The 12,787-nt window shown below is 36.0% G+C and overlaps 1 protein-coding gene across 10 annotated transcripts in view; it reads left to right on the forward strand.

Annotated features, from left to right (window-relative positions):
• NEK10 (NIMA related kinase 10) overlaps nucleotides 1-12,787 on the forward strand; it is a 311,176-nt gene that overhangs the window by 278,096 nt on the left and 20,293 nt on the right. For 9 of the 10 annotated variants that reach the window (XM_068557350.1, XM_068557356.1, XM_068557354.1 and 6 more), the window contains one exon: nucleotides 2,549-2,659. In XM_068557350.1, the coding sequence (XP_068413451.1) occupies nucleotides 2,549-2,659 (111 nt within the window). Of the gene's footprint in view, nucleotides 1-2,548; nucleotides 2,660-6,771; nucleotides 7,123-12,787 lie in introns of those variants that run through there. The other variant, XM_068557355.1, reaches the window with a different exon arrangement.

Here is a 12,787-nt window from a genome sequence, read left to right on the forward strand (position 1 = left end):
AGAATACTTTAAAGTTTATGACATTGCTCATAGTAAGGAATGATTCCTCTTTGGGGAACCTTAAATTACAGTGCTAACCAAAGTCACTGCCTTTCAAATAAAGGAGATAAATACAAGTCTAAACATTACACTCACGTATTTACCAAAGCTTAAAGACCAAGATCAATTTTTTCTGTCTCGTAATTGCAAAGGAAAACTTCTGAAAATAAAACTGAATGGACAAACAAACAAAAAAACCTTCTTGTTCACATATTTATTTACTATATAAATTCCTGCAGACTTAAGCTGTGGTAGTACCCTGAATTGCAGAGCCAGATCCCTTCTGACAACCAACAAGTGACTTTAAATGGGAAACTGCTTACTTTTGGCTGGTGGTGGCCTTTCTTATCCAGTTTCCATGGAGACAAATCTGTGGAAACCATCTAAAAGCAACTATCTTAAAAGACAGGATGTTAGAATCCTAACTCTGCCTTCAGTGATTTGACATCTGTTTTCATCAAAAGTAAGATGGGAATCTTAAGACCAGTAAGCTGAGAATGAAATCAGTGGTTCATTTCCATTGCTGTAAACCAAAATCGATCTTTGAGCATATAAGGTGACTAAGGTACATACATTATCTTTTAGTAGGAGTCTTTATGTGTTATTGCTTAGGTAGAACCTGTGCAGCCAACGTAAGCTTTGGATTTAACTCTATAGTTAAGACTTGATTGTTATGTTAAGTAAATGCTTTAAAAATCAGCATATAGCAATCTCCTCTTAAATAGTAATATGTCAAAATAACTTTTTTTCAGTAGAAAATATATTGTTTGAGTCACTATCAAAGGGGGCCCTGTGGGCTACTGATGGTCTGCCAATGTATTTTTGGAGATACTAGTTCTTTAGAAAGAATCCATGTATTATGTTTGAGAAAACCTACAATATAAATGTATAAGATTTCTTTTTTTTTTCTGCTGTTACTTTATTTGGTATGATAAAAACAAACAAAAACCACACTTTTAGACTCGTGACATTGAAGGAAACATTACCTTTTCTAGAATCAGTTTCTTCATCAGTAAAATTCAGGTAGCTTATGGGACTATTGTGATAAAGGAAATAAAGTATGTGAAATGTTTATAAAGTGCTATACTTGTGTAATGCTAGTGATGATGGTATTTGCTCTCGAACAATCGTTGTGCTGGCAGACTCACTACCTCAGAAAGTATCTTGGGTGTTATATAATGTCTGATTTCCTCACCTATAGGATAGTACCTACTTCATAAGTTTATTGTCGAGAAAAAAGTGAGCTAATGCTCATGAAAGAGTAACCATAGTGCCTGGCACATACAAGTCATAGGTATTAGTAATTTTATTCTTAGTATTATAATTCTTATATATATATAATTATACTTATATTATCTGCAGTTTTAAGTTATGTGTGAGTCATCATTCTGTGCAAAATTTTTAATTCTTCCATGAAAACTTTAAAGATAGGGTGCTGTCGCTTGTGATAATTATTCTGATAAGATACAATAGCTTTCTAATACTGCCCTGTATATGAATCTTAAGTTGACTGAATATTAACTTATGCAAGAAAGTTTTTGTGAGGATTAATTCAGACCATCAGGAGTAGTAAAAGCAATTCTAAGTTAACTAGAGGCTTATCAAGTTAAATGAATAGCAAGGTTTTAAGAGTATCTGAATTAATGTGATACTGATGGCTGCCACAACCGGGGTAAGTCACTTTTGAAGGACCCACTGGTGCTGTAGCAGACAGTGAGTTATGTCAGAAAGGGCTGCTACCTTTACCCTTGACAGGTAGAATCATGCTGGGCATCAACTAGAAGGTCCTGGGCCAACATTGCCCTTTGGTGTTTGACTTAGGGAAGTGGCAACTTCTGGTGGGTAACAGTAGGGAATTATCAAGACCAAAAATGTGTCTTGAGGTACTTTCCCTTACCTTCTCCACTCAAACCAGTGGCTTCCTACTATTTACTTATTAAATCTAACTCATCCTGCTGAGCCCTAATGTATACAAATTCATTTCTCTCTTTCTTCTTGATAAGATTGGCCCCTCCAATCTGATCTCTCTCCAGCTGTATATTCAGAAGCAGGCCTCTGACCCTGTACTAATGCAGATGTGTGCTTCCTGGTCCAAAGTGTCAGATCCTTCAGGACAAGGACCATGATGAGAGTGTTCAGCATGGTTCTGGGCATGATACAAGCACTTAAGCATTCATAGAATGCATCTTTCCTTGTAAGTCTGTTGTTTGCAAAATTCAATTTATACACACAGCTAATATATAATGTAGTCATTCTATGAAAAAATAATATAAATAAAATGAAAGAACAGTAACATAATTAGAAGTAGTCTTTTGAAAGAGAACAGAGTGATGTGTTTCTTCTGGATTGTAGAATGAAAAATTGTAACATTAAGTCATGCTATTTGGAGTAAAATTTAAATTCTTATTTAGTCCTGTTGAGTGAATATTGCTACCCTCACAAATGCTTCCTGGGAGTCAGCTATGCATAGTTAACAATGTGCTTATAATGATTTTCTCATTTTATGCAGCTTCCTCCAGCTTTGCACCACAATTTGAAAAGAAGGGTTATAGAGAGATTCAAGAAATCCCTCTTCAGCCAGCAGAGTAACCCTTGTAATTTGAAATCTGAAATTAAAAAGGTACAGTATTCTACATACAGGAATTCTTCTTTGACTAACAAAAAAAAGTCATAAGAATTAAATTTTATACCTCCTGTGCTTGTATCCTCTATTTAAAGCTCTGCCCTCTACTAAAGGGTATTATCAATGTTTGTCTTAGTCCATTTGGGCTGCTATAGTAAAAATACCATAAAGTACAGAGTTTATAAACAGCAAGAATTTATTGCTTATGGTTCTGGTAGCTGGAAGTTCAAGATCGAGGTACCAGCACGGTCAGGTCTGGTAAGGACCCTCTTCCAGGTTGCAGACTGCCGACTTCTTGCTGTATACTTACATGGCAGAGGAAGCAAGGGAGCTCTTCCAGGCCTCTTTTATAAGCGTATTTTTTATAAGAACACTTATATAAGGGCTTTATCTTTATGGCCTAATTACCTCCCAAAGGTCCCACCTTGGAGGTTAGTTTCAGTATACAAATTTTGGGGGACACAAACATTGAGACCATAGCACTGCTTAAGATACTAAATCGAGGATATGTCTTTGCCTCTAATTTTCTCCCCTTTATTTCTGAAGCCATTGTTATCAGAAGACTAATAGAAAGTTCTTTCAGTATTATTGCATGTTTTCCTAAGAAGAAATGTTATTAAATATCTTTAATTTAAATAAATATATATGTCTTTTTTAGAGAATTCTATTCCAACCTTTGTTAGAATATTCTTCAATGAGCCCCTAAATTGAGCTTTGCAACTCTGAACAAGTCACTTAACCATCTGAGGCCATGATTTTTATCACCTGTGAGGGTGGAATGAACAATTTCTAAGGTTCTTTTCGTCTTCAACATTCTATGGTCTCCTAGACTTTGGGTGCTGGTAAATAGTTCTATTCTTACATAAGGAAACTAAATCACAAAGAGGTTAAATCAACCAGACAGAAAGAAAATTGTTTATTTCTGGTTAACACAACTTGGCAATAGGAAATCCGTTTGACCTGGTCAGTAGCCATTTTGATACAGGCCTTTGAGGTGGTCACAGGCTCCCATTCTCCTGTCCCAGAAAGACACAAGGCCCAAACAGCTTGGGCCCAGTTGTGTAAAGATGCTTGATCCCACTCCAATTTTGTATATTTTTTAAAAACTTCAGCATATACATAAACTTTGGCACAGGCATGCTGCCAATGAACTTTTTCTTTAAGGTTTCTTTTTCTTTTACTGTATCCAATCTGTAATATAAATTAACTCATAATTCGGGCAATGTTGGAGGACGGAGGGAACCAAAAGTGCCCCCTGAACTGAGAAGGCATCTTGAGACAGAAAATCGAGGCAGGCAGCTCCATGTAATCAATGGACCAGTTTATTACAGGATAAGTTACAGGGTGGGATCTGGATCAGGTGGACAACGACCCAGAAGCATTCGCAGCTGCACTCCACACCTCTGAGGGGACATTGGGACAGTTTTATAGTTAACCAAGGAGTTGGGGGGCTGCTCGGAAATAGGACGTGCCTTCCTAAGTCAAGTTTTATGAATGGGTAACTGGTCTCGTGGGCGCTGGGAATACGTCAGCAAAGGTCTTCATCATTGTTTAGGGACTAACAGAGCATGGAGGCCACCTGGTCCTAATGATTATTAAACAATGTCTCTTAACTACAAAGCTCCTAATGACAGAGAAGTGATTTATTGTGCAGTACAGTCCTGGATAGGGTCAGCGGGAGGGCAGGAGGAACTGTATGGGCCCAAGGTAGCATCAGTTACGCTAACGGTCATATACGCTCTTTGATAAGAAATGCAAACAGTATGTTTTTGCTTTTTTGCCTTACATCAGTGGTGTCTGCACATACACACACAGGAGATGGGGAAAAAAACACATAGCTGCAGGTAAACAAAACATAAACCCTACCTCATCAGAGATTAGAGATTTTATGGGTTGTCTTGGCAAATAAGGCCAAGAAACAAAGCTAGGGGAGATCAAAACAGAAGCGGAGGAGACTTCAAATATTTATTTTAGGATATTCACATATTGCATCATGAATACCAATAAATAGATTTTAAAGACAGAAGCTCAAGTCTCCCATGAAAACGTTACATGTTGATAAGTTTTATATTCTTCTTAAAATGATATTCAGAATAATCCAGTTTGTACACACTTTTATTTTAACAGAAATCCTAGCTTTATGAGAGGAAGGTGCCTGCTGCAAACTGAGGCATGAAGGGGGCTGCAACCTGTCCCTGCTCCGTGTTTCCAGCAGTGCCTGTCCTTAGCGCAAATCATCGTCTCTTTTGTGACTTAGGTTTTCAGTTTGGCCTCCTTCCTTGGTGTCTTTCTTTTCCTCCTTTTGTTTAGCTGTGCCACCCACTTCCAACCTTGTGTGCTTCCTCTGCTGTGGCGGCATCTCTCACAGGAGCATCTCATCTCTGTTCTTGGTCTGGGGCATGAGGGGACCGAAGGGGGCATAGATTCATACTCCTTTCAACTGGGTTAAGACGCAGATTAAATTATCCTATGAAGAATGCTATGGTCTCCTCATCTGATATTATAAGCCTGTGGTGCTTCATACCCTTATGAAATGTACCCTATAATCGGGGGCAGGCCTCACCTCCTATGAGCTAAAGAAATTGGAAGCCTGGGATATTAACCAGCTCCTCCATTAACACTTTTCTTAATTTTCCTTGTCCAGAATTAATCTCCCCTTTCTCTATGCTTCAATCACTTTTTCACTCATATCGTTGTGTTTTAAATAGCTTTTCATTCAAAAGCTATTTAGCTCACATGTCTGTTTACCTAAGGGTAGTGAGTTTATCTTGTTCATCTTTGATTCCCCAGAGTCGTACACGGTGCATGGTAGATGCTTAATGAATAATTGTTGAATATAGAATAAATTCTAGATTGATAGACATATTCTATATAACATATACTATATTGGTTCTATTCTTTATTGATATATAAATATTGATAAATATATTTATATATTTCTCCATGAAAAAAAAGAAGCCCTCCTGCCCCCAGTCTAAACCTAAATGAGAAAAGTTTGTGACCTGTTTTTCCCCCTTTCTGGTGTAATCTTTAGTTAGTGACAATTTTTTTCAGAAATGGCTTTATCATCCCCTGTACAATCATAGAAGAGTAGCCCATTAGCCTTTGAATGACACGGTCACCCCACACCATGGTCTTGGAAGAAGTGGTGACAACACATAAAGTGCATGTGATTTCCACCCTCCCCTCTGAAGCTTCTCCTAAAATCCTGGGACACCATGTCTGCAGTTTGAAGGAGTCATTATGGGATGATTGCAACTTACTTATGAGTGGCCTGAGGCCCAGCAGGATGGACAGAAGAGTCAAAACATGGAAGAACCCTTTTCCAAGAAAAGCCTTTTTATTTATGACTCACCTGAGGTGTCTTCAGTCCATGGCACTCAACCTTGGCTAGAATTGCAGGGTGAACAAAGCATCTATGCAATTGCATAGGTGTCTTTGAGAACTAGGGTTTTCAGCATGGGAGAAAGGAGAAACAGAAACAAAGTAGAAAATACTAATTCAAATTAGAAGTATCAATATGAATCAGTACGAATTCATGATAGATCTTATCTTTTAAAAAAGACACATATTTCCTAAATTTCACTAAAATGATATAGAAACGAAGCAAGCGGCAGTGTGCTCCCTTTGCACCCATAGCTTTGGAAATATAACCCATTGCAGCTCTTGAGCAGGAACTGAATGAGACTAGGCTCGAATATCTTGACATAACAGAATACATGGCAAGGATGCTGTCAAGGACTACTGAGCGTGTGTCAAAAGGACTCAGGAGCCAACAAAGAGGCTCTCACAGACTATCTATTGGATAATTAAAGCGTCAATAAGAATAATAACCAAAATTGATTGAAAACATTAACTAATGTTTAAATCCAAGAGTTCACAAAAGTAAAAAAAAAAAAAATCCCTCATTGGTTACCTTTGGAAGATGCTAAGTGACCAACTCATTATTTTGAAAATTGTTTACAAAAGGAAAGAATCAAACATTTATTCTGCCCTTCACTTATGAATTCTATCTCAGGGTAACTAAATTGATGAGGGGGAAGTTTCTCATTACAGAAGTACTTCAGCTAATAAGTACTGAAGGAATAAAAAATATTGTCATTTTGCAGCCCCTGAATGAAATAATGGATCTGACATGATCACTACTGGCTGCTGACATCACAAAAAGAGGAACAACCGGACAGTACATGCCTCCTGATGGATGTGCACAGCACATCTGTGAAATGTACATGCTAAACACTTGAATCTGCATCTGATCAGCCTCTAAGATTTAAGCATAAGAAAATAGTGAGTGTAAATACTGGGCATTTCTGTTAACAAAGTGGCCTAGAAAGTCTAATCAAAACTAATAGAAAGGAGCTGTAGGTTAGAAAAAATGAAAAATAAGGCAATATTTTATGTCTTAACATGTTATGTAATTCAGTCAAAGAGGACAAGAAAAATCTAAAGAAAAAAAAGATCAGAGGACTGACGAGTGAAGTGTGATAAAACATGTTGAAACATTTCTCATTTCTGGCACCTAATTTCATTTATTTTCTTTCTTTTTTTTAAACATCTTTATTGGGGTATAATTGCTTTACAATGGCGTGTTAGTTTCTGATTTATAACAAAGTGAATCAGTTATACATACACATATGTTAACATTTATTTTCGCTTAATTTCCTTCAGAGTTCTATCTCAGTTGATTAGGTTCCAAATCATTTATGTAGTTGTTCTACAGAAAAGATAGCCTTATTTTATGATATGGAAAAGAAGATACAATTTGGGGAATTTAATGAGGATTACATTTGTAGTTTCTCCTACAAATTTTATTTTCTTCTCTTTAGTTTTTGCTTAAAAAGTACTATATACTCAATTGACCAATAAAGTGCTAAAATTGTTCAATATTTGCTCAAAATTAGTGTTTTTTGGGGGGGAGAGGTAGTATATAGTGATATAATCTTTTCTCTGTAATATTTACTTGACTTGTTTAGTTCAAAAGTGCATACAATTATTTGCTCCTTAGAACTGTAGATGTTTATTCAGAGCAGAAGAGCCCTTTTATAAAAATTTATTTTGTATTGAAGTATAGTTGATTTACAATGTTGTGTTAGTTTCTGGTGTATAGCAAAGTGATTCATTTATACATATATATGTATATGCATAAAGAATATATATATTCTTTTCTCATATTCTTTTCCATTATGGTTTATGATAGGATACTGAATACAGTCCTCTGTCCTCTAGAGTAGGATCTTGTTGTTCCTCCATTCTATATATAATAGTTTGCATCTGCTAATTCCAAACTCCCAATCCATCCCTCCCCCACCCCTCTCCTCCTTGGCAAACACAAGTCTGTTCTCTGTGTGTGTGAATCTGTTTATGTCATATTTTTGATTCCACATATAAGTGATATCATATGGATTTGTCTTTCTGACTTAGTTCACTTAAATGACAATCTCTAGGTCCATCCATGTTGCTTCAAATGGCATTATTTCATTCTTATTTTATAGTTAAGTAGTATTCCATTGTATATATACACCACGTGTTCTTTACCCATTCATCTGTCGATGGACACTTAGGTTGCTTCCATGTCTTGGCTATTGTAAATAGTGTTGCTATGAATATTGGGGTACATGTGTCTTTTCAAATTATAGTTTTCTCTGGATGTATGCCCAGGGGAGGGATTGCTGGATCATATGGCAACTCTATTTTTAGTTTTTTGAGGAACCTCCATACTGTTTTCCATATTGGCTGCACCAATTTACATTCCCACCAACAGTGTAGGAGGGTTCCCCTTTCTCCACACCCTCTCCAGCATTTATTGTTTGTAGATTTTTGATGATGGCCATTCTGACCCATGTGAGGTGGTACCTCATCGTAGTTTTGATTTGCATTTCTCTAATAAGTCGTGATGTTGAGCATCTTCTCATATGCCTCATGGCCATCTGTATGTCTTCTTTGGAGAAATGTCAATTTAGGTCTTCTACCATTTTTTGTTTGGGTTTTTTTTGTTACTGAGTTGTATGAGCTATTTGTATATTTTGGAAATTAATCCCTTGTCGGTAGCATTGTTTGCAACTATTTTCTCCCAGTCCGTAGGTTGTCTTTTCATTTTGTTTATGGTTTCCTTTGCTGTGCAAAAGCTTATACGTTTAACTAGACCCTATTTGTTTATTTTTACTTTTATTTCTATTGTTTTAAGAGACTGACCTAGGAAAACATTAGTATGATTTATGTCAGAGAATGTTTTGCCTATGTTCTCTTCTAGGAGTTTTACAGTGTCATGTCTTATATTTAAGTCTATAAACCATTTTGAGTTTGTTTTGTGTATGGTGTGTGTTCTAACTTCATTGATTTACATGTGGCTGTCCAGGTTTCCCAACACCACTTGCCTAAGAGACTGTCTTTGCCCCATTTTATATTCTTGCCTCCTTTGTTGAAGATTAATTGACTGTAGGTATGTGGGTCTATTTCTGGGCTCTATATTCTGTTCCATTGATCCATATGTCTGTTTTTGTGCCAGTACTGTGCTGTTTTGATTGCTGTAGCCTTGTAGTATTGTCTGAAGTCTGGGAGGGTTATGTCTCCTACTTCGTTCTTTTTCCTTGGGATTGCTTTGGCAATTCTGGGTCTTTTATGATTCCATATAAATTTTAGGATTATTTGTTCTAGTTCTGTGAAAAATGTCATGGGTAATTTGATAGGGATTGCATTAAATCTGTAGATTGTTTTAGGTATAGCCATTTTAACAATATTAATTCTTCCAATCCAAGAGCATGGGATATTTTTTCCATTTCTTCGAATCACCTTCAGTTTCCTTTATTAATGTTTTATAGTTCTCAGTGTACAAGCCTTTCACCTCCTTAGTCAGGTTTATTCCTAGGTTTTTTGGGTTTTTCTTGTTTTGTTTTTTTTGATGTGATTTTAAAAGGGATTGTTTTTTTTACTTTCCCTTTCTGATATTTCATTGTTAGTGTAAAGAAATGCAACAGATTTCTGTATGTTAATCTTGTATCCTGCTACCTTGCTGAATTCATTTACCAGTTCTAGTAGTTTTTGTGTGGAGTCTTTAGGGTTTTATATAAATAGCATCGTATCATCTGAATATAATGACAATTTTACCTCTCCCCTTCCAATTTGGATACATTTTATTTCTTTTTCTAGTCTGACTGCTGTGACTCGAACTTCCAATACTGTGTTGACGAGAAATGATGAGAGAGAGCATCCTTGTCTTGTTCCAGATTTTAACAGGAAGACTTTCAGCTTTTCATCAGAGTATTATATTCGCTGTGGATTTGTCATAAATAGCTATTATGATGTTGAGATATGTTCACTCTATACCCACTTTGGTGAGAGTTTTTATCATGAATGAATGTTGAGTTTTATCAAATGCTTTCTCTGCATCTATTGAGATGACCATGTGGTTTTTGTCTTTTCTTTTGTTGATGTGGTGTATCACACTGATTGATTTGCATGTGTTGAACCATCCTTTTGACCCTGGGATGAAACCCACTTGGTCGTGGTATATGAACTTTTTTATGTGTTGTTGGATTCAGTTTGCCAATATTTTTTGAGAATTTTTGCATCTATATTCTTCAAAGATATTGGCCTGTAATTTTCTTTTTCAGTAGTGTCTTTATCTGGTTTTGGTATCGGGGTGATGGTGACTTCAAAGAATGACTTTGGGAGTGTTCCCTCCTCTTCAGTCTTTTGGAAGAGTTTGAAAAGGATAAGTATAACTTCTTTGTATGTTCAGTAGAATTCCTCAGTGAAGCCTGAACTTTTGTTTGCAGGGAGTTGGTGTGTTTTTTTTTGTTTGTTTTTTGTGGGTTTTTTTACATTTTCTATTTCACCTCTAGTGATTGGTCTCTTATTTTCTATTTCTTTTTCATTCAGTTTTGGTGGGCTGTATGTTTCTAGAAACTTGTCCATTTCTTCTAGGTTGTCCAATTTGTTGGCATATAGTTGTTCATAGTATTCTCTTATGTTTTTTTGTATTTCTGTGGTATCGGTTGTTATTTCTCACTTTCATTTCTTACTTTATTTGGGTCCTCTCTCTTTTCTTCTTGGTGAGCCTGGCCAGAGGTTTGTTGATTTTGTTTACCCTTTCAAATAATCAGCTCTCTGTCTTACTGATTTTTTTCCTACTCTTTTTAAGTCTCTACTTTATTTATTCCCTCTCTGATCATTATTATTTCCTTCCTTCTGCTAACTTTAGGTTTTGTTTGTTCTTCTTTTTCTAATTCTTTTAGGTGGTAGGTTAGGTTGTTTATTTGAGATTTTTCTTGTTTTTTGAGGAAGGCCTATATGGCTATGAACTTCCCTCTAAGGACTGCTTTTGCTGTATCCCATAGATTTTGTATGGTTGTGTTTTCATTGTCATTTGTCTCAAGGTATTTTTAAATTTCCTCTTTGATTTGATCATTGACCCTTTGGTTTTTTAGTAGCATGTTGTTTAGTCTACATGTAATCATTTTTTCTCATTTCTCTTTTTGTGCTTAATTTCTAGTTTCATGCCATTGTGGTCAGAAAAGATGCTTGAAATAATTTCTATCCTCTTAAATTTGTTGAGGCTTGTTTTGTGCCCTAGTATTGGTCAATCCTAGAGAATGTTTCATGTGCACTTGAAAAGAATGTGTACTCTGGTTATTTTGGATGTAATGTCCCGAAAATATCAATTAAGTCTAACTGTTCTGTTATATCATTTAGGATATCTGTTACTTTACTGATTTTCTGTCTGGAAGATCTGCCCATTGATGTGAGTTGGGTGTTAAAGTCTCCTACTATTATTGTATTCCTGTCAATTTCTCCAGTTTTGTCTGTTAGTATTTGTTTTATGTATTTGGGTGATCCTAGATTGGGTGCATATATGTTAACAACTGTAATATGCTCTTCTTGTATTGATCCTTTTATCATTATATAGTGTTCTGCTTTATCTTTCTTTATGGCCTTTGCTTTAAAGTCTATTTTGTCTGATATGAGTATTGCTACCCCCACTTTCTTGTCATTTCCGTTTGCATGAAATATCTTTTTCCATCCCCTCATTTTCAATCTATGTGTGTCCTTTGCCCTAAAGTGGGTCTCTTGTAGGCAGCGTATTGTAGGCTCTTGTTTTTTTTAAATCAAATCTGACACTCTATGTCTTTTGATTGCAGCATTTAGGCAATTGACATTTAAGGTAATTATTGATAGATATGCATTTATTGCCATTTTACACCTTGTTTCCCAGGTGATTTTGTATTTCTTCTTTGTTCCTTTTCTTTTCTTTTTGTTTTTTCTTTTGTAGTTTGACAGTTTTCTTTTGTATTTGCTTGAGTTCCTTTCTTTTTGGTTTTTGGTGAATCTATTGTATGTTTTTCATTTGTGGTTACCCTGTTTTTCAAGTATGCTAACCCATTCCTATATCTACTTGCTTTAGACTGGTAAAGACTCAAACACATTCTTTAAAAAATGTACATTTTTCTTACTCTCCCCCTCCACATTTTATTATTTTGATATCCTCTTTTACACCTTCATGTTTATCCTTTTGCTGTTCATTGTAGTTATCATCACTTTCACACACAAAACAATTTTTTAACATCTTTATTGGATATAATTGCTTTACAATGGTGTGTTAGTTTCTGCTTTATAACAAAGTGAATCGGTTATACATATACATATGTCCCCATATCTCTTCCCTCTTGTGTCTCCCTCCCTCCCACCCTCCCTATCCCACCCCTCTAGGTGGTCACAAAGCACCGAGCTGATCTCCCTGTGCTATGCGGCTGCTTCCCACTAGCTATCTATTTTATGTTTGGTAGTGTATATATGTCCATGCCACTCTCTGATTTTTCCCAGCTTACCCTTCCCCCTCCCCGTATCCTCAAGTCCATTCTCTAGTAGGTCTGTGTCTTTATTCCCATCTTGCTCCTAGGTTCTTCATGACCAGTTCTTTTTTTTTTTAGATTCCATATATATGTGTTGGCAAAAAGAGTCATGTACCAAAATGTTCATTGCAGCTCTATTTACAATAGCCAGGACATGGAAGCAACCTAAGTGTCCATCGACAGATGAATGGATAAAGAAGATGTGGCACATATATACAATGGAATATTACTCAGCCATAAAAAGAAACGAAATTGAGTTATTTGTAGTGAGGTGGAT

The sequence above is a fragment of the Eschrichtius robustus genome, chromosome 12 (assembly GCF_028021215.1).
Source record: "Eschrichtius robustus isolate mEscRob2 chromosome 12, mEscRob2.pri, whole genome shotgun sequence".
Lineage (NCBI taxonomy): Eukaryota > Metazoa > Chordata > Mammalia > Artiodactyla > Eschrichtiidae > Eschrichtius > Eschrichtius robustus.